This window comes from Bacillus rossius, chromosome 1 (genome assembly GCF_032445375.1).
Source record: "Bacillus rossius redtenbacheri isolate Brsri chromosome 1, Brsri_v3, whole genome shotgun sequence".
Classification (NCBI taxonomy): Eukaryota; Metazoa; Arthropoda; class Insecta; order Phasmatodea; family Bacillidae; genus Bacillus; species Bacillus rossius.
In genome coordinates this window covers 268,577,600-268,600,481 of record NC_086330.1, presented here as the reverse complement: position 1 = coordinate 268,600,481, position 22,882 = coordinate 268,577,600, and the positions used below count along the sequence as shown (strand labels likewise).

General features: G+C 41.7%; 1 protein-coding gene across 1 annotated transcript in view; it reads right to left on the bottom strand.

Annotated features, from left to right (window-relative positions):
* The window catches only part of LOC134527588 (protein flightless-1), a 126,866-nt gene that overhangs the window by 32,114 nt on the left and 71,870 nt on the right, over positions 1-22,882 (bottom strand). The window contains exons 15-17 of the mRNA XM_063360405.1: positions 20,903-21,029; positions 15,519-15,641; positions 14,429-14,582 (exon numbers count right to left, since the gene is read on the bottom strand). Of these exons, the coding sequence (XP_063216475.1) occupies positions 14,429-14,582; positions 15,519-15,641; positions 20,903-21,029 (404 nt within the window). The remainder of the gene's footprint in view (positions 1-14,428; positions 14,583-15,518; positions 15,642-20,902; positions 21,030-22,882) is intronic.

Sequence of the window (22,882 nt, the reverse complement as noted above, 5' to 3'; positions counted from 1 at the left end):
TGTGCCAAGAGTATTGTATGTTTGACTTTAGTTTGAACTATTATCAAAAGTAGGGTTATTAAGGATTGCATTGTAAAAATTATAATATATAATTGTAACATTGCAAGACACCTGCCCTCCTAGCTAAATATTTTTCTTTTAAACTATTTTCATGAATGTAAACATTACTTAAAAATTCTCTCTAAGAATATTTTACCGTTTTTATGTATTTACAGGTTGATATTTGCACTTGCTGTATGCTTTAAGAATGTACTTTGGATTTTAACAGACATTTTAAATCATTACTATTTTTTTATGTAATTATTCACAAATAAATCGTTGTACTGGAATTTTGCCTGTTTTGGCCTACTTTTGCAGGTTTTTCTAAATACGTTGAATTTTGTCAAGTAATTTGTATAATGATTGCTGTTTTTAACTTTCATTAACATATTGCATAATGGTTCTAGAATAAGGAACTGTGTCTGTGGTGGATGTAAATAGAGAAAAAGAGGGATATGAGATCTGTAAGTAAGAATGAGACAGACACTGGGATTCCCTGCCAACAGAGATAAAAGCTGGAATTCCCCAATGGTGATGGGAACTGAATGATAACTGTTGTCACAGTGTGGGAGAGAGAACGAGAATGTAAAGTGCCTGTTTCTATGAGTGGAAATGGTTTTCAGTGTATATGTTCTGTGTTCTGATTGGCTTGTAATTGTTAGTGTGAATGATGAGTGTATGTGATTGGTCAGTGAGGTTATGTGACTGCCCTTCCTGCAGGGAAGAACAAGTGCCATGATCTCACCAGTCGTCTGTCGATCGCTGCACGAGAAGGGCGTGTTCGGTGGCTTCTCACAAAATATGTAGTAATTGTGGAATAGAAAATTTAACGTCGGTAGCTAGAGCCAAGCCAAAGATAGTAATTTAATCATTTGTTGTTTTTGGACATTTTTTAAATTAGAAATTGCGGCTACCGATGTCGGCGTTTTGGCTCATGGCGAAATTCATTTTCGCTGGGTGCGGCCACGTTTGAGGTCGCACTGATTTCGTGTACTTACAGTAAGATTTTACTGAAGGACTTAACCTACGTTATTTTTTGTTAATCCTCATCGCCCGAGCTGCGAGCAATTCTCAACAGGCGGATGTACGAGTTGAATGCGTGAGCAAAACATTGAAAGTGATTGGATGCGGTTGTTTCGTCTTTCGGACAATAAAACTCTCAAATGAAAAAGAAAGAAAATCTTTTTATTTCATTAAACGAACTGTCACATAATATAGAAAATTGCAATCACGGTATCTAATAATTCGTGCATGGTGCATATTTGATAACATGAAGGAAAAAATGCCTATAACTCAAACACTAGGTCATTTTTTAAATTGTTTTATTTATGAACAATCATTGGCGTATCAACTGTTCTCAACTTGATATAAGGTAACATGTATACTTACTTTAGTCTTACATTTTTATTCCATTAATTACAGAAAACTTTTTATTCTTTTGCAATCTAGCAATAGGAAAATATAATACTGTACAGGCAATTTGTTTCTTCCCACAATGTGCCTTTTATAAGGGTGTAGAGCACTATTAACAAAGGAAATCCTTGGGCTTCAAGTATTTTTTTTATATTACATACAGTAGAACCATTTTTCACGTACCCGGGATTTGCGTTTTCCCGTAGTTAACGTATTTTTTTATTTGCACCATCATTTCCCCTATAGTATTAATGCATTATTTTCCCGCTATATGCGGAAGCATTTCCCGTAATTTACGTTGCAACAGCGCAGCATCTGAGAGAATATCATCAGGAAAAGTTCAGAAAGAACACTATAAAATAAAGTGAATATTATTATGATTAGAACATATTTCTAATACGTCCATGCACGTACTCGCGACACCTTCATTTGCCATTGGCCCATTGTAAACAACCCTCACTTCAAAATTTTATTCTGTGCCACGGTAAACTATACGGCCATACATCTAAATATTCTGTGATATGCGGAAACGATAGGTAAAGTTAAAACAATATGTGCCATTCGTTTAAATATTTATACATAAATTTATATACACACTTTAAATTAAAAGTTATAGACGCGATTACTGAGCGTATACTAAAATTAATTAAAGAAAATTAATTTCAGCAAAAATGGCGTCTTCGAGTGTGTGGTCAAGCTCATTTCACTTCAATGGTTAATTCGTTAATTGAAGGTAAGTTTTTCTTGGCGACTTAATATTAGTGATTTAAAATTATAAAATGGCAGTTTGTGTTAGCAATATAAATAAAATTCGTAAATCATTTATAAAAATATAAATGGTATTTTATATTTTAATAAATGATTTTGTGTTAACAAATTCCCAAAAAAAAAAAAAGTTTCTGGAAGCAGTTGGCAGCAGTGAATTCCGAACATGGCAATGATAGTGCTAAGTTTTTTTCCAATTCATAATAATTATACCCATCCTTATGAAATTTCTTTCTACACACCGACATATTCTTCGGTTGGTTCGAAAGCAGCTCCACCTCACAGGAGCTCTTGGATACTCTAAATTCCTTACCCGATTTACGACGCATATTCACGGATGCATCCAAAGAGGGGGACAATGTTGGTGCGGCATATTATCTGCCGCATACGCATCAGTCAGGCCTATTCAAACTACCTTCCCACTCTACGATCTTCAAAGCCGAAACATTTGCCATCTATAAAGCCATATTATATAGTGTTAGAGAGAAGCTGGGGAACACCGTTATTCTCACAGATTCATATAGCTTTATTCAAGCTCTATCCTCGCTTTCTCACCCCTCGGAGCCCCTGATATGGGAGATTCGCACCATCTGTTTTCAACAAGAAAGTGATGGATTTCAGATTCACTTTGTATGGATTACGGGCCATATCGGCATAGGGGGCCAAGGTCGCTCCACATGAGGGTACTTTGGTGACCAAAATTTCGTCATTAGGACTATATCCACTTTTATACAAGATCCACCGGGAAACGTGGGACTCAAGTATGGCACATCCATCCACTTATACATCCCTTCATCCCGATATAAATGCTTAACTATTGAGAGGATTCCACTCATTCGATCGACGTAAGTATGTAACCTCATTTAGGATACGTTCTAATCATAATGCCTCTCCCGCGCATCTTCACAAACTACGGATTTTAGAGACCCCCAATTGTAGCTGCGGAGCGTTATTAGGCAACATTAACCATATTTTACTGGTGTCCACAATTAAATGGCAGATCGGGAAACATTTCTCAAGAGGTTACACAATTTGCCATTGCCTCTCCCACTCAAATTTCCGGAAATATTGATAGATAATTTTTCACACGATTGCCAACTTCCTCGCCCGTAATAATGTCTCTTTGTGACAATGTCCATCAACTTCCTCGCCTTCAGGTTATTGACATACTAACATTTACAGCATCCTGAGTTTTGCATTTCCTGAGTTTTGAATCTTACAAAATTGTTATTACGTATTTTCATTCTCAAACTTTGGTCATTGGCGTCCCGCTGGAGACCAGAAAAAAAAAACAAGAAAGAAAGAAAAAAGAAAAAAACAACAACATAACAAGTGATGGGTTAGTTTTATCTAAATATTTGCCCAAAATCTGAAATAAATAATTTGCTAGTGCGGGAGTATTCATGATGTCCGAAAAAAGTGTAAGAAAAACTCTCACAATAAAAGAAAAATTGGACATTTTGAGATGCTATGATGCACACGTGGGTACCCAAGTTTCTCTTGCTAACGAACTTCAGATTTTGTGTTCAACACTGAACTCGATTTTGAGAAACCACAAGACAGTGGAAGAAAATTCTGTTAAATGTGGGGCAGCGACCGCGATAATGCGAAAGTATGTACGGTCATCATCTTACGAGAAGCTGGAAGAGATTTTGAAAAAGTGGTTTACTGAAGCACGATCTGCAAACATTCACGTCAGTGGTGTTTTACTTCGTGAGAAAGCATGGAAAATAGTTGATAGGTTAGGAATCAAAGATTTCACTACATCTAACGGCTGAATTTGCAGATTCAAAGAAAGAAATAATGTTGTGTTCAGTTCTACCTGTGGCGAAAGTAATAGTGTGAACACTCAAACTGTTGAAACCTGGAAAACTGAGCTGTTACGTCATCATCTCTTGGACTACAAATCAAAGGATGTATTTAATGCAGACGAAACTGGACTATTCTATGGTGTGATGCCAAGCAAAACACTCAGTTTTAAAGGAGAACGCTGCCATGGAGGAAAAAACAGTAAATTACGACTTACTGTTCTTCTTGTGACAAATGCAGATGGCAGTAAAAAGCTGCCACCATTTGTAATGGGTAAAAGTAAGAATCCCAGATGTTTTAGGAACATAAAAACACTGCCCACAAAGTATTCATCAAAATTGAAGGCTTGGGATGACTAGTAGCATTTTTGAGTCTCCGCTACATGTACTGGATGCGAAAATGGGAAGCCAAAACCGTAAAATTGTCCTTTTTATTGACCAGTGTCCAGCACATCCACATCACATAGAGCTGAGGAACGTAAAGTTGGTCTTTTTTCCTGCTAACTGCACCAGCCACCTGCAGCCTTTAGACTTGGGCATAATTCATGTGTTCAAGGTAAACTACAGGAAAAGGTTGGTGCAGAAAGCTCTGTGCATGCTGGAATCTGGAAAAGACCCCACCACCTTGAAGTTCAATGTTCTTGATGCACTTCATAACATTGCTTATTCGTGGAACAAGGTACAGCCAGAAACTATAGCTAACTGTTTCAAGAAAGCTGGATTCTTTTCTTCTGGAGTGACTGTTGTTGAAGAGTTATCCCATAATGACCAACTTGTTGAAGAAGTGGCAAAACTGCAAGCTGGTGTGTCATTTAGTGACTTTGTAGAAGTAGACAGTGATGTTGTAACAACAGAAATTGAAGACTTAAAAGACATCGTCGACAACCATCTGACAGAAAATGCTTCTGTTGACTGTCAAGAAAGCGAAGAAAACGAAGATGGTGAAGAACCTATTCCAACGCAGGCAGAAGCAACTCAGGCAGTATGTACTTTAAAAAAATTTGTTTTTAGTTTCAATAATGCTAAAGACCTTATTCCGACCCTGCACAAACTTGAGGTGGACATTGAGCACTTGTGCAGACTCCGTTAAAAACAATCGCACATTTCAGACTTCTTCAAAAAGCTTTAAGTAAGATTGATTGTATTTGACTAAGTGTGATATTGAAGGTAATTATTGTATAGTAACAATTTTTATTAACAATTTTGTGTAAAGTGCTGTTAAGGTTGTCTTTGTTTTACTGTCTGAGATAATGAAGAGCTTATTATTGTGTAAAACTTGAGAATATGTAACATTTGACTTTGTTTAGTGCATACTATCTGCTAATAATGGTATTTATAACGGTTAAATATTAATTTTAAAAAATTTAGCATTTCCCACTTTTTACATATTCCTTCATTTTACATATATTTTTTCGAGTCCCTTGAAATATGTAAAAATGAGGATCTACTGTACATCAATATATCATATTTGTTAAAATTAAATTGCATTCTCACAATATATGTAGTGCAGAGTAAGATTCTACTAAGTGCATGTAAATGTTAAAATTGTTTGGTTTATTTAAGCTGTACATACACATAGCAGGAGAGAAAGAGAGAGTAAAATGAATTGTAACAAATTTTAAGACTTATTTATGTTTAGTGGGTGTTGCATTCTTATAAATTTAACAGAAATAGCATCTTGACATTGTATTTATTTAAATTTGGCAATTTGCACAAAATGTTTTCAAGATACTTGAAAAAATGCTTGTTTTTATGCAATAATTGTAGTGTGTTCAGGTTTTAAATGAACTTCATAACGTTATCTTGCTATTGCGCAAATAATTTTATCTAACAATTTTTGTTTTTTATTAACAAGCAGTGGCAGTTTAGCTTGTTAAATGTTTCCTTCATTGTTGTTATTCAGAGTATGGTACAGTCAAACCTCTATCTATCGTTTTTCAGGGGACCAACAAAAAAATTCAGTAGATGCGGACATTCAATAGATGTGGACTTCACTCTAAGAATTTTTAAAAAATATTTCAACCTCAAAATTAGTGTCAGAAATATATCAGTTACTTGTCATTAAAGTTAAATCAGTTGAAAAATAAATAAAAATGGAAGTATTTTACTTAATTCAATTTACACTTGCAAAAAAAAAACATACACACAATAAATCTACATGGAAATTAAAGTCTTTTTCAATATCCTGAGGTCTGAAATATGTTTACTGTCATCAAATGTAGAGCTGTACTGAAGAAGCTGATTTTGCCAATATTTAGTTGATTCGGCATTTCTGCCGACTTCCGATACGCTTGTTAAATTTTCGGCCGATATTACTGAAAAACGAGAGACTGCCATAACCTAAAAATCCACGATTACCCTTTTTGCTTTTCGTAGTAGTACTGTATTTTTTCAGATCGCATTATTTCTTCGCAACATGTGCCAAACGTACATATAAAAATTTAACATCCTATTTTTCAATAATGTTCTTTATTTTTAATATGTCATAAATAAATACATTACCGTCACGGTAAATATACATCTCGGTTGTTACGGTAACTGTAGTGCAAATGTGGTAGCTATCGTGCTTCTGTAGTAATTATGGTATCAACAAAGAATCTTTAAATCTTTTTATGGTAATTATCTTAGGATAACAATTGGGTTTGTACTGTAGTTATGGTACATCATCCATATTTCTTCGTAAGTTGTTGTTCATTTGTCTTTTCTTCATATTTACGTTCCTCATTACTTGGCTGCAGATTTTAGTTGATTTTTACTACTGTATACTATCGTTACTGTTTTTATGACGGTTTCTTTCTAAGAAATGGTTATTTCTGCAAAATCTTTATGGTTAAACGATCATCTATTATAATTTATAGTGATGGGACCACATATTTTGTACGATCAATGCGGACAAAACAATAATTCGAACATCGGTACAAGCGGACTTTTTTAACCTTAGTTGTATGGCAATTTTGCCGGGACCGTAGAAAGTATACGATAAACACGGACAATCGATACATGCAAGTTCGATAGATAGAGGTTTGACTGTATTCAGGATGTACTGATTAAACACCAATTCAAGCATTCATAGTTGTATCTATGGATCTTTATTAAATTAGAAAGATATTTAAGTGACCTTTGGCTTAGAATTAGATTCGAATTGAAAAAAAAAAGGCCTTAGCACACACTTATTTCAGGGTGTCTACAAATACCTAATAAACCAATTTCAGGAATTATTTTTAGGGATGGGCCGGTCGAATCCTCGAATCCTCGAATCCCACCGAATCTCTAGTATTCGAAAGATTCGAAATTCAAAGGAAAAGATTCGGGATTCGAGGAAAAATATTGATGTAAATGTAGTACTTTAAAAACTTTGCTTACAATTTACTTGGCCTGTTTACATTTTCCTTGGAACACATCCTATTGAGGTACAGTAGAACCTCGTTAATACGTGATGGTCAGGACCAAGATAATCACGGATAACCGAATTTCACGGACTAGCGATTAAAAGCCCGAAAGGTCTTGTCAAGCTTCTCAGATACCGGCGTGCAGCTGGGTTAAGGCCGTTCACGGTAAGGGCCGGCCGTCTTCGAATTAGTGTCTCGGCTTTAAAAAATACAGCACTGCCTAGCCATTAGTTCACGGTCATTTACAACAGCCAAAGAGAGAAAGATAATATCGTGCTGACCTTGCAACCCCCCCCCTCCTTCCCCTCATACAGCTGAATGCCAGCCAGACACGTCACTCGCCAGGCGCCTGCCCTGTGTTAACATTGGCGGGTGGAAACAAACAAAGGGAGACGGGAAGCAGAAGTCAGGACATCCCTCTCAAGTTTAAAGAGTGACAAATGTGACAGCTGAAAGGGAGGCGACACAAACGGTCGGTACAAACAGCCTTGCAGAGTTTGGCGGCCCAAGCGATGGCTTGTAGTGTTTTCCGGCCGCCGGCCCGCGTGACGTTAATTTTAAGTGCTGACAATTTTTACTTCTCTTTTTTTTCTTCTCTTTTAAATCGTCCCGGATTATCCGATTCCCGAATTAGCGCATCACGGATTAACGAGGTTTTACTGTATTGTACTTTTAATTCGTTAGTATATAAAAAAAATTATGAAGCATGTACTGATTTGGGAAACTTACTTTATATTCATGAACATGGATGCATTGTCGCTACATTGGCATTAAATAAGGCATAAATCACATATGTATTCTCAGAATATGCTAAAAAAATAAAATAAAGCACATTTAGGATCTAGACTAAATATGAATCTTGTTTTTTTTAAAATAACTTTACCGAGAAATCTGTTACTTAGTAATACAATAATAATGCCGACTTTCATCACAAGTTACGGTCGCACATGTAGTAATAACAATGAAATAATGAATGACAAAAATTAATACATTATACAATTATTATTTTAATCGCAATTCAATTTTAAATATTCTGATACACGTTCTATTTATGAATTTTTTTAGGACCAAGTTTGGTTTTGTGTAGACTACCAACGTTAAAATATGTATTATCTCAGAATTCCATGATGGCCAACCAATGAATTTGTTAGCCAATCATTTTGAGCAACATAAAAAATATCTAATAATAATATAAAAAATTTTAATGGGTAAACTAGAGAAAACACCCCGTCACTTTTAACTTCGGTCATATTAATCACTATGCTTTAGTGAGGCTTAATTTTAAAAGACGCACAACAATATTTCTTATGGCCTAAAACCATTGAAGCCAAGATGGCGCCTTTCAGTTTCCATTAAATTTTTCAGGAAAGCGTTTACCTTCATTTGGGACTTTAAACAAATGTCAAGTTGGTAACTACAAAATATTGTTCCGTCGGATGTTGAATTTCGTTTTCCGATTTCCGTGGATACATGAATCACTGTACTCACAGATAATGCCTGAATGCCTTAAATCCACCAAGTCGGATTCTACAGCAATTGATGAAGTGACCAGATTCTTACGTGATCCTACAGTTAACCCAGAAATAAATATTCTCGAATACTCGAAAACTCAGTCTGCTTGTTCACCCAGGCTACATAAACTGTCCAAAAAATATTTGTGTTCACCACCTGCGACAGTGTTCTCTGAACGTTTGTTCAGCACTGCAGGAAACATTTATGTGACCAAAAACGGAATCGTCTTGATCCAGACCGTGTCAAAATCCTTGTTTTTTTAAATAAAAATTTAAAGGGTTAAATAATTCTGCATAATGTTTAATTTTTTCTCTTAACTTATAAATTATTTTATAACTAACTCTTGAGAACTGGATTCGGATTCGAGGGGTGGATTCGAGGTACTGTTTGGGATTCGGATTCGAGATTCGGATTCGAGAAAAATGGGATTCGAACCATCACTAATTATTTTAGTTAAATTTCCTACCAACATTTTTATATCTTGAGGGCTGATCGCGCATTGCCGGTGATTTCGAGATGTTAACTATGGGCGCCACCACGTGGAAGGGCACGTGGACCCGGCGGAGTCTCTCACTCAGGGCGTGACGTAGCCCAAGTGGGGACGAGTTACCAGCCCTTTCTATCCTAGCTACCCAGACCTGGCCCGCTCTAGGCGTCGGGCACGCCACACTCCTAGACTCACTCACCACGTGATTAAATAAGTACTCACTTTATATTTATTCTCCAGATTTAATTTCACTAACACGTCTCTCTACACGCCCGTTACACGTTACACATTACACGGTTAAAAAGCCTGAGGCACGAATCGGTTTAGGTGAAGGCATGGTCCGCACACGTGGCCATGCTGCAAAGTTTACTTATTACCCGGTGATGAAAGAAACTCGACTGAGACAATTAATTAATTAAACAGTCCGCTGACCGAGAGCTGTCCCGAGGATGACGAGCGAAAGAGATTCAGAAATACTTAACGAGACAGAATTACTTGGTCAGTGCAGAACAAAGGTTGAAGTCCCCGGGGTGCTGGCGCGTCTGCTCTCGGTCAGTGATGAAGATCGACTGGGCTGAGCTCATCGCTCGCAGGTGGCAACATGGCGCCCTTCGCGCCAACACAATTACCGTTACTATATTCTACGACTCCGTGCCCCGGCGAAAGTTGAGTAAATTACAGATAAACATTAAAAATATATAAAAATTACTGACAATGGAAAGTTTGTTACTATTTACTTATTTAATGACAATTTATGTAAAAGCATTCCTACCCTCGTCCAAGTCCGTGCCTGTTCGGGTCCGCCCGGGCAACGTCTATAGTTATTTAAGGTAACCTATTTAAATTAAAGAAAACACAAGTAAATTGCACAACACTGGGGCAAAGACGAATGAAAACAAAAAGGGTTTACAAATAATATTAAAACGTAGCAAATTAGGGGTGCGGCGCACTGCAGCTAAGCGCCCTCTTGCCGGGCTAGACACACACGCACACACGCACGCACGAGCGGGAGGTTTGAACTGAAACGGTGGTTGGGCGGTGTCATATCGGGCTCAAAGGGGCCGCAGGCCCGGACGACGTCAATTGCCCCCTCCGAAAGTAGGCCGATATGACAGCGCCGTTTGACAGATGGTTGGGGGGCGTTGCCTGTGGTGTTTACGTCGCGCACTCCCACGTGGCAATGTTGATGTTTATGTTTGTGCGGGCAGGTGGCAATGTTGACATGACGGACGGACAAGCAATGTTTACACGATGGAAGGGCGAGCAATGTTTACATGATGGCGGCGAGCAATGTTTACAAAATGACAGTTGAGCAATATTTACACTATGGAGGACGATACACACGGACAGAATGGGCGCTGGCTGACTAACCTTGTGGGTGGTGACCCACCAGTTGTCCCGAGCCCCAAATCTGCGTCAGCTGCGGCTGCGGCGGCTGCTGCGTGTGATAGCGTGGCGGTGGCCAGGGCGCCGGCCGGCAGGGACGGCGGCGGCCAAGGTCAGGCGGCTCGTGGCAGGCGGGCAGCAAGCGCGGGCGGCGCTCGGCACGGCCCGGCTCAGCCTCGCAGACAGGCGGGCGCTTCGCGGCCCGTCGTGACAGACGGGTGACAGGTGTCGAAGTCCGGGTGGTGGTCACGTTCGGTGGTGGGACGGTCGGGCGTCCCGGCGTCGTGGCGTCGACCTGCATCGCGACAGGCGGATGTAGGGAGCTCAGGCGACTCTTCACGGTGCGGCGTCCCAATGTTGCCAACTTGCGACATTTTTGTGGCGTCTCGGGCGGCAGGGCACTTGACCGGTGTTCCGGTACTGCGGCGATCGGCGTCGGAATCGGGCGTCGTGGCGCCTCGGTCGATTCTGGCGTCGTGTCAGGTGGGCATGTAGGCGGCGTCAGCGTCGGCGTCGCGCGCGTCCGTCTCTTTCGGTCCGGTTCATCCGTCTGTGCCTCGAAGCCAGGCGGGCACAGAGGAGCAAATCCAGGCGGCGGGGCGGCGCTCAGGCGTCTCGGCGTCATGGCCCTGGACATCGTGTCGCAAAGCGTCCTGTTTGCGACTGCGCACTCTGGTAGCGGTGACGACGGCCGGATGACGTCGAAGCCAGGTGGTGGCGACAAGGTGACACGAAGCGTCGGCGTCGAGTCTGGTGGCGTCCGTGGCGAGTCGTGTGGCGGAGACGATGCGGGTTTCGCCGGAAATGACCTTGGTGGCGTCGGGACAGCGGTTCGGTGCGGTGGCGAGGTCATTCCGGCGTCGGGAGGTGTCTCCGACACGAGGCGGGTGCTGGACGGCGTATCAGACTGCGGCGGGCCGGTCGTTGTCGGGCGTCGCTCGGTTGGCTTCAGCGAGTCAGGCGTCATCATAGTCGGGATGAGTGGCGTCAGGTCGGCGAAACGAGTTCTTGCTGGCGATGATGCGTTTGGACCAGCGTCGGGAGACGTCAGGTCGACGAGAGGTGCCGAGGTTGGCGGCTCCAGGACAGGAGGTGGCGGAAGCGGAATTGTCGGCGTCGGGACGGCGAGCGTCGGCGTCGGGATAAGTGGCGTCGGGTCGACGAAACGCAGTGTGGCAGGCGGCGGCGGGATCGGACTTGTGTCGGGAGACGTCAAGTCGATGAGCGTCGGCACGGCGGGCGTCGGGACGGCGGGCGTCGGCGTCGGGACGACGGGCGTGGGCGTCAGGACGACGGGCGTCTTTGTCAGAGCGGTAGGCGTCGGTAACGTAACACGTGGCGGTGCGGGTGACGTCAGGACGTACCTTCGTGGTGCTGGGGTCGGCGTCGTGCGTGAGGAGTCGGCTTGGTGCGGCGGTGACGTTCCGGCAACGGGCGGCGTCCTTGGCACGGGCTGCGTCAGCGAGTCGAGCAGCGTCTTTTCCGGCGTGGTTGGCGTCGGCGTGAGCGGAGTCGTTTTCGGCGTGGTTGGCGTCGGCGTGAGCGGCGTCTTTTTCGGCGTGAGTGGTGTCGGCGTGATCGGAGTCGGTGTCGGCGTGAGCGGCGTCGGCGTTTCGGGAAGCGTCGAGGCGTGTCGTGGAGGATTTTCCAGCGTCTCTGCCTCGTACTGCGCCTGGGTGGCTAGGTAGGCAGTGCACCGTGCGCACGTGAAGGTAAAAAACTTGCGCAGTACGGTCCATTCACGCTCGCCGATACAGCCACGATGCCACAGGCCGGCACATTCCTGGCAGCGGTAGCCCTCGCTACTACCTCCGGGACACGACCTCGCTCCACACTTCGTCACGCCGTGTATGCGGTACTCCGTACAGTAGCCACACTCATATCCGGCGGCGGTCCTGCCATACAAGTCCCAACTCGGGCAGGGAAAGTAACACCCGATACACTCGTCCGGATACGGATACATGTCTACGCACGTGGTACTCTACACGCGAACAGTCCTCACGAACACATCAGCACTGTGTTACTTACTGCGCTCGGAGTCCGTTGTTTGTGCGCGGATTCCTGGAAGCGTGCGCTTGGCTGATCACGTGGCTGGCGCGCCAGAGTCCCGCTATGCGCTCCGCGCGAACAATAGTTCCAGCGCGAACTTTAGTTCCGCGCGCTCCGCGTAACAACCGCCTATCTCACACGCTCGTACAGGTCTGGTTTTCGCGGAAGATGTAACTCGCCCCACGTTCTTGGGCGCCATTTGAGGGCTGATCGCGCATTGCCGGTGATTTCGAGATGTTAACTATGGGCGCCACCACGTGGAAGGGCACGTGGACCCGGCGGAGTCTCTCACTCAGGGCGTGACGTAGCCCAAGTGGGGACGAGTTACCAGCCCTTTCTATCCTAGCTACCCAGACCTGGCCCGCTCTAGGCGTCGGGCACGCCACACTCCTAGACTCACTCACCACGTGATTAAATAAGTACTCACTTTATATTTATTCTCCAGATTTAATTTCACTAACACGTCTCTCTACACGCCCGTTACACGTTACACATTACACGGTTAAAAAGCCTGAGGCACGAATCGGTTTAGGTGAAGGCATGGTCCGCACACGTGGCCATGCTGCAAAGTTTACTTATTACCCGGTGATGAAAGAAACTCGACTGAGACAATTAATTAATTAAACAGTCCGCTGACCGAGAGCTGTCCCGAGGATGACGAGCGAAAGAGATTCAGAAATACTTAACGAGACAGAATTACTTGGTCAGTGCAGAACAAAGGTTGAAGTCCCCGGGGTGCTGGCGCGTCTGCTCTCGGTCAGTGATGAAGATCGACTGGGCTGAGCTCATCGCTCGCAGGTGGCAACATGGCGCCCTTCGCGCCAACACAATTACCGTTACTATATTCTACGACTCCGTGCCCCGGCGAAAGTTGAGTAAATTACAGATAAACATTAAAAATATATAAAAATTACTGACAATGGAAAGTTTGTTACTATTTACTTATTTAATGACAATTTATGTAAAAGCATTCCTACCCTCGTCCAAGTCCGTGCCTGTTCGGGTCCGCCCGGGCAACGTCTATAGTTATTTAAGGTAACCTATTTAAATTAAAGAAAACACAAGTAAATTGCACAACACTGGGGCAAAGACGAATGAAAACAAAAAGGGTTTACAAATAATATTAAAACGTAGCAAATTAGGGGTGCGGCGCACTGCAGCTAAGCGCCCTCTTGCCGGGCTAGACACACACGCACACACGCACGCACGAGCGGGAGGTTTGAACTGAAACGGTGGTTGGGCGGTGTCATATCGGGCTCAAAGGGGCCGCAGGCCCGGACGACGTCAATCTTAGTGTCATTCTTAGATATACACATAATAGGATAAATTTTACATAACACTAAATACATCTACTATTCAAAGGATCATCACATTTTTTTGTTAGAAAGCAAAAATATTTCCCGGAATAATTTCCGCATAATTTTAGTCTCGAGGTATTCATATTTAATGTGGGACCATATACTGAAGTTAGCAAAAGATTGCTGGATTTCACTGACTTTAGTGACCAGTGTTTCAGTTCCCTGACATTCGCCACCTGTAGGCACCCTGTAGGAGCAGGTGGCCACGGCGCGGGGTCTCACCCAGCTCCTCGTCTGGCAGCCGCACGAACTTCCTGCCCTCCAGCACGAAGGCCTCCATCGCCTCCAGGTCCTCGTTCCACTCCTCGGCCAGCTGCTGGGCCTCCGCCGGCGACATGGGCGGCTGGCGCGGCGTGAACAGGGCCGCCAGGTCCGCCTGCGCACGCACCGTCCATCCAGCTTAGCGTCCCATCCATGTCCGCTCGCAACAAATACAAGTTTGAAGCCGGCCTTGGATCGAACCCGGATTACCTCGGTGGGAGGCGTGTTTCCTGACCGTCAAACCACCGTGGTTCTTCCACAGCTACAAGCAGATCCAATGAATAGATGGTTTCCTGTGAGCCCCAATTGTGTCTGTGTTGTACGGTGGTCATACCTATTCACTTCTGCAATGAATTTCAGTTCGCAGGGACATTGCCAAACCACTGGGATGGAAGTTAGCATTGCACCAGGAGTGACCGGGGAGGAAATAACTAACTATGCTACACATCATCTCTAATGCTATGATTCATCTCTCATCACCACCATCATCCCAGAAGCCAACAAATGGCAGTGCTGTCACCCAGGTCAACATCTGCCGATCTCCGGTGCCGCGTTCTACTGGTCACATTAACCCAAGGCTTGAAGGGTTAAAGGACCCCTTACTCACTTTCTCACTGGAATGTGCACAGGACCAAATTAAGTTTTTATGGAGAAGCTAGGAAAACCAATAGTTTCTGAACATGAGCACCCTCTCAGTTCACAATCTTCTGGATCCATGTACATACACAGAAACCAACCTGTAGAGTCACTCATTTGTTCACTTCTTTGATTCATCATTCATTATTCAATTTATAAATGAATTTGGTCTTTTTTCCCCCTAGACCTCGAGGTCATTAGAGATGACAGCAAGGCGAGGTGTGATGACGAGAGAATCGGGTGTTGAAGTAATGAAAAGGACAAGGGAAGATGCGAGTACCATGAGAAAACCCCACTGCTCACAGCGAAGTCAGCCACATTTCCCTATCAGTGAAAATGATTGCATTACACCCTGCAGGGAATTGAACCTGGATAATTTCTGTAGGAGGAGACTGATCTGACCGTGACCTCCTACCTTGGTCTCCTGCTGGCGGGCCCACTTGCCGAGGTCCGCTCCGGTTTTCTGTACGGACTCCGCAGTCCTGGTGAAGTCCACAGCTATCACCTCATCCCAGCCGATGAACTTGCTCTTGAAGATCTGCAGCACATAAAATGAGTAGCCCACAGTGTTTAGTACACATTTCCGCTGAATTTCTACCTTATTTGTGTATGAGAATAGTTGGTAGATTCTTGGTATTTTATGTTGGCATTTCCAGCACGAACATGTTGGAGTCAGTTAAGAGCAAGGAAAGCATGTCATCAGACACATCTATTGCATGTCACACGAAGATTTTTAAAAGCAAGTTAGAATATTGCTTTCTTATTCCTTCGAGTCGTCCTTTCATTTTCTTGTGTTCCGACGTTTTGCCTGTCACAAGAGATAACACTGGCATTGTTTGTGTTTGTTCTTTGTATACAGAGTTTCACAAATGCAACACCAACCGTGTGAATGACAACACCCTCTAAGTGTTTGCGTTCACTGTCATCAAAACACAAAAATTCTAGAGTATCCTCAAAAAGCTCACATCTCTAAATCAGGTGTTTAGAGCATAGCTGATGACAACCACATATTGGCGCAAATTTTTAAAGTGGCGAATGAGTTCAGTTGTAACAATACTAAAAAAAAACTATAGTTATAAATATAAGACTCAACCGCAAACTGTTGGAAAATAATTATATACTAAAACTGAAGCTGTCAAAAGAGAGAGATAAAAACTGAAATACTTCACATAGGTTTTTAAAGTTTTTATCAAATTGCAATTTTTTTTGTATTTAATATTGAAAATTAACCTTTGTTAAGACAGAGATTTCATATTACAAGGGATTTATCAAGATTATATATAACATAAGAATGCAGTGACAGTATTATTACAGCTGTAGGCATGCACTAAAATTAAATCAATAATAAATGCACATAACTTCACAGGAAAAACTATTTGCAGAAGCCAGTCCCTAATACCATCAGGCATTATACTACATAATATACTATGCTTTAACGATGCCAACATTTAAAAGAAATTTATAAAAAAATTGTTATGGCTCAAAAAACTGTTGAAACCAAGTTGGCACCTTTAGATTCCTTTCTCGTCCCCTTAAAATTAAGCTCAAGAGATGCTCTCATTGAAATATCACTTCACTTGCAAGTTGTTGGCCTTGCTTTTCACATTTAAATGAACAAAGTATGTCAAGTAATACTATAAAATTACAGTAAAACTTGCTTTTATTGAGTAGTTTATAGTGAAGATTAATATAATAATTTTTATTATTATATTTGACTAAGTTATGTTCTTGGACAGAGATTTCTGAGTCATTTGCTCTGTCCTAACATAACTATACTGTAACTTTTAAGGCAAAAACTACATTCTAAGCCCCTTTCAAAATATTAGTTTCAAATCAATTACTAATTGCTTGCCCGTGCCTCAACCAAAGGGCACCGACGTCAGTTCCCTAGCTGCCACACCCTCAGTGCACACAGGACCGAGCCAGCGCCTGATGGCTGGCAACCCACCACATGCCCAGCTGCTTGCCACCCCTCTCGTGCCTTGAGAAGAGGGGTAGGCCGAGCAGTGCCTACGTGCTTCATCCCTCCTCCTTCGCGCTCGCCCTACCATCCCTCCGGCTAGGACCACACAAAAGACTGATCAGGCAGAAGTGAGCAGAGTTGCTAGTCCTGAAATCCTTCCGAGCCTCCTGCAATCCTACCTGCGTGTACATGCTTCACAGCGTCTCCAGATGCCTGCCACTGCCATAAGTCGAGAGTTGGGGCAGTTGACAGTAAAAGACAAACCACCAAGGCAAAACAAGGGGCAGGTGTGATACTGTATAGTGTAATAAACCAGTCGTCACAGACTTTATGGTGTTTTCTATTTGGCAGAGATTTATCCTTCTTGCTACGTACCTCACTAAATGTCAACTATTTTTACCACACCAGGGTCCTTCGCCGGTACCCCACCAACACCCAGGGAAGGGTCTCATCTATTACACCCTGCCTCGTTCCCTACTAAAAGAACAGTGCTAGTGGCTGGAGTACTCCCAAAATTGGCCTATTGGGAAACAGCAATGTGGATACATTGCACACAACTGCCACACCCTTAGCACTCAGGCGGGACTCTGAGTACCCCACAAAATTGGCCTGCGGAAAAAACAGTAACAATTGAGCATGGGTTGTCAATCGGGGACGCCAACACAGTACAACGTACCACTGCAGGCGTGTTCTGCCAGGCATCAGCCACCACTAGCTACCTATCTAACCCCCTTCTCCCTTGCTCCTGCCCCGCCCAGCCTCATGCCCTACAGCAATAGGCAGGGAGTAATGCGGCAGGAATCCCTGGGTGCCTGGCTAGCTGAGGAGGGGCCCAGCCACTTAGATCGCAGGATGGTACCGCCAAACGGGGGGGGGGGGGGGGGGGGGGGGGGGGGTGCGTGTGCGTGTGCGTGTGCGTGTGCGTGTGCGTGTGTGTGTGTGTGTGTGTGTGTGAGAGAGAGAGTGAGTGAGAGAGAGAGAGAGAGAGAGAGAGAGAGAGAGAGAAAGAGAGATAATTTGCTAAAAATTATATAGCGCCGGTGATTTTTGGTTTTAATTTCTTTTTCAAGTATTTAAGAATCTTAATCTTTTTTGTGTTGAAGGAAATTTGACTAAATAAAAATTAATTAATAATCATGAACTATTAAAATTATTACTCACTTCAAAATAACTGGTCAGGATATCAAAAATTAATGATCGTTCAATAATGATTAACAATAAATTCTTACGGGAGCACTCGTTGCGGGGGCCGTAGTCTCTGATATTTACTGACTGAATTTTAATGCGTGCTCGGGTTTCATGGGCGCCACCGTGCCACGTGCACGGACCTATGTGAGACTCTTTCCCAGGGTCGTGACGTCGCCCATGTGAGGCGTGATTTTAATTCCCCCCTGAAAACACCTAGCACTAATTCCTGCCCGCTCTCAGCGTCGGGCACGCTATTATCTACGCAGTGGGCTCTCAGGCGTCCCACACGCCGTCACACTCCACGTGGTCAAACAGATTTAAATAAGAAAATAATACATTTGATTTACACACCTGATTTATTCGGTGAATGCAACTTACACACGTACACGATTGAAACTGTTTGAAATGCCCGCGGCACGAATCGGTTTAGGTGTGAAGACTCCCACGTGGTCACATCTCACATTACGTAGTACAAAAGAGAAAAGACCGTTACTGGTCGTAAGACAATTAGTTATGCAGTCCCCTGACCGAGAGGAGCTCGGAGGACGAAAAGAAAACGATTTAGACGGAATTAAATTGAAACAGAATTACTTGGCGGTGAAACAAGCAGTGAGGTCCCCGGAGTGCTGGCGCGTCTACTCTCGGTCGTTGATGGCGGCGGACTGGGCTGAGATCATGGCTCGGCTCGACTAACATGGGGTCCTCCCGCCGAAACAATTGCCATTAAAGATATTTATGAATTCGTGCCACGGGAAATTAATTAACATGACAAGAATGAATTAAAAATTACGTGACATTTTTTGAATAAAGAGAAAGGATTGTACAAATCATAATTATTAAGATTTAAATTTAATTATTGTCTGGCTTCGGGTTTCCTCAGGAATGTCTGGAAACGCTATTCTATTTTGTTACCTTATTTCAATTAAAAGTACATAAAACCCTCCCGGCCGATCTGCCGTCACGTTGCACTTAGAGAATATAAAAACAAATAACACAATTATATTTACTTATGTTTTAGGGGTGCGGCGCACTGACTTGACAGCGCCCTCTTGCCGGGCGAACACACACGCACGCACACGTATGCACGGGTAGGCGGGAGGTTTGAATGGAGGGTGGGTGGTGTTTGGGCGGTGGCATATCGGACTTAAAAAGGGGCCGCAGGCCCGGACGATGTCAAAATATTACTCACTGTTGAAATACATCATGCAGAAAAACTGTGCATTTTACTGTTTCTTCAAACAATTTTGCCATTTGCAAAATGCTAAATCTTTGAACGAAATATGAATTCCTGACAGGTAGCTTTGTGCGGAAAATGCAGGGACTGTCTCAACAGCGCTCTCGGAGGAACATGAGCACACTGGTAGCAAATACAAAATTCAAGGCAATCACAGCTGACTCTATAAGATACCTATATCTATTCTGTGAAACAAGAACATGTGCACTCTGTCTCATTCTTTAGTTCATCTATCTTTCTCAGTTATTTTTTTTTCATCGCACAAAGAGCCCAGCAATGTATTAGTGTCCTCTTTATATCTCTTGGCCTAATACCAATTCTCTTTCATTTTCGCGTCAGAAACATTTCACATGTTTCACAAAAACGTACCATTAAAATTTGGCCTTTAAATTTTACTCTCATTATGCCCAAATAAGTTTCACTGCAAAAAGTAGATCTTGAAGCATATCTAATTAAACAAATGTAATGTTTTAATAATATGTATCAGTTAATTTATGAATCAAATAAATTAGAAAAAATCTTGGTATTCATTGTTTTGTTTGGAACAATGCTCTCTAGTTAATATTCTTTTTTAAATTGAGTTTCATACATAATCCAAAAAATAATAATTTTTTACAAAATCATTTTTCTAATATTATCAATAAATATAAAAGCATTAAAAAAAATAGTTTTATTTTAACAGTAAAGCTCTAATCCCAGTTTCAATTAGTACACAAATTTATTCAAACAGTATGGAAATTTATTTAATCTCCATGTGTGTATGTTTGATTTTCATTGAACTCAATGAATCTCAATGTCTTGTATTATAAAAATAAAATACATAAGGCAAAAAATGAAAAAATAAAACAATATTTTGCAAGAAAAAACATATATGCTTCTCAAGTGAACTGCTAATATAGTTATTAGTCCTGTGTGAATACTAAAATTTTCAAATTTATTCGTATTTGATTCGACCTCAAATACTAACACTTCAAAATAACGAATATTCGTTACCTTACACATATTTGACATAGCATACCTCATGCATTTATTTGGCTGCTCTAATCTTAAATTAGAGGCTGTCCTTTGAAGACTTAATTATTTAGTTTTTTCTGGAAAAAACCAGAGACTCACTTAAAAATGATGCATTAGTGAGCATAAGCATTTGATTTTTAATCACAATTAAGGCTACATCATGGATTAAATTACTTAAAAAACTGCTATACTTATATTCATTTCAAAAACAAGTGTTTAGTTAGTATTGCAAGCCAAGATGCCATTTATTTTATGATGCAACCAACTTTCCAAACTCAATAAGTCACAAAAACGTTTTTCTTATAATTGAGTAAAACTCGGGGCCATGGTGAAGCGAAACTCACCAAACCCCACCCTATCCCTTCCATCCCCCCGCGAAAACCCGCCCCATCAGCCTTACCTGGTTTTCCGTTCCCTCCTGCACCCTGGTAACCAGTGCGTACTCTGGCCTCTGAATCATTGAGAACAGCTCGTGGGACAACTTCACAGCCGCAGCACGCACCAGGCGGGTGGACTTCTTGCCGAACCTGCACCCAAAACCCTTATTTATAGTCACCATTTCCTGTTTAAAACAGAATATTTCAGTGTAAATGATTTGAATTTAATAACTACAGTTTATTATAAAGGAAGTGTTTAATTCAACAAATTAACACTTAAATGTTTACTAATACTGCCACAAAGCATATGGCCAGCCCAGCAGCGGCCTTCTGTGAAGGACCACACCCTTCTTTCAAGACCAGTGTGTGCATGTCACACATGACTCGACAGGAATGCGGTGTGCCTTCATCTGCAGCCTGTCAATCAACCCCCATCACTCACTAACAATTGGTGCGTGCGTTAGAAGTGGCATCATGTGCCACAACACCTGACCTGTAGTATGTGACTCATGTGTAACTGGCTTGCTCATGATGCCAATAGATGTTTAGAAAGTTTTAGGCCGCCACACTCGTTGCACAATGCAATCAGTAGGCTTTCGGGGAGGATACATAAGGGCACGACCAACCAGCAAGGCAAAAGTTGGAGTTTTGAGTTGCTGGTTGTGATGCCAGCAAGATGCGGTTGGGACAGTAGCGAGCAGACAATTCCTCCGAAAACAAGTGACCATATGGCGAGTTCCTAGGTGAAAAGGAAAACCCAACGTGACATTGGCGAGGTCGAGTTAGCAAAGTGGTAATCAGAGTGAGTAGCAGGAACAGTGGTGCACAAACATAAAGAACAAGAGGCATCTGCTTTTAGTAAATTAAATTGTACAATTTTGTAGGCAGAAACTGATGTAAATTTTAGTATAATAAAATACAAGACGTTTTAATAAATCCTCTCGAACCCCGTTTCCACTTCACCAAAATAGTATAATTTTAACTGTGATACATGATGAGGTTTTATGGTAATAATAATCGACAACAAGCATTTTTAGAATATTTATTACTCGGAACAATGAAATTAAATCAGCAAGCATTTGTGTGTTTGAAAAATGAAGCAATGTCTGGGACATAAAAAAAAAATCACCAATATAGATATTTTTCTGCCTTTTTGGTTGCTATAGTTTGGTACAATTTTCATGCTAAATTAAATTACAGCTTTGAATTTCTAATATTAAAAGATTAAATTTTGCTATTTAAATTATGTTTTGTTAAAATTCTGAATAATTTCAATTTTATAGTTGTTCTCTGTGTTCACATGCTTTTATGTGTTTTCCATTACATTGCAATCCACCAAATAATCTTTTTCAAAATAATCTTATTCAATTTATTCCCAATTCACCATAAAATCTTGTACCCAAATTATTGCTATTACACTCTAAGCTAAGATGACACGATACAATGACAGTTATAGCAAGGAAAATTCAGACTTCGTGGGCTGAATATTTGAAGCAATTAACAAAAATACATAGGTTTATGCAGCAAGAGACTAGTTATTCATGTACCAATAATAAGTATGTTGTTATTGTAACAGCCCTCCCCACTTATTAAATAGTTTAGCTAATGATTTATTATGTTGTTTCATCATGTTCAGTACATTGGTTAGGGTTCTGTTATTATTTATATAACCATTTTTATTTTTTTAAGAAGTATTCATATGTTTGCTATATATTTTATAATAATAATTTACTTTGTTTCCTGCTTTGAAGTTATTCTAACGCTTTGTCTATAGAAAATACGTTCCTAGGCCCTGTTTTTACCGGTTTGGTTGTAAATTTACGTTTTTTAAGTGATTTAATATATTTTTTAAGTATGGTTTTTGTTTGTTTTGTTTGAAATAGCATGTTAAAGTAACTTTATTTTATATTTTATTTCCTCACAATGATTCTTTGTCTGAAGGTAAACTAATGCAAAAGTTTGGCCAGTTGCGTAATAATTAGAGAAAGAAGAAGAGTTTTTAG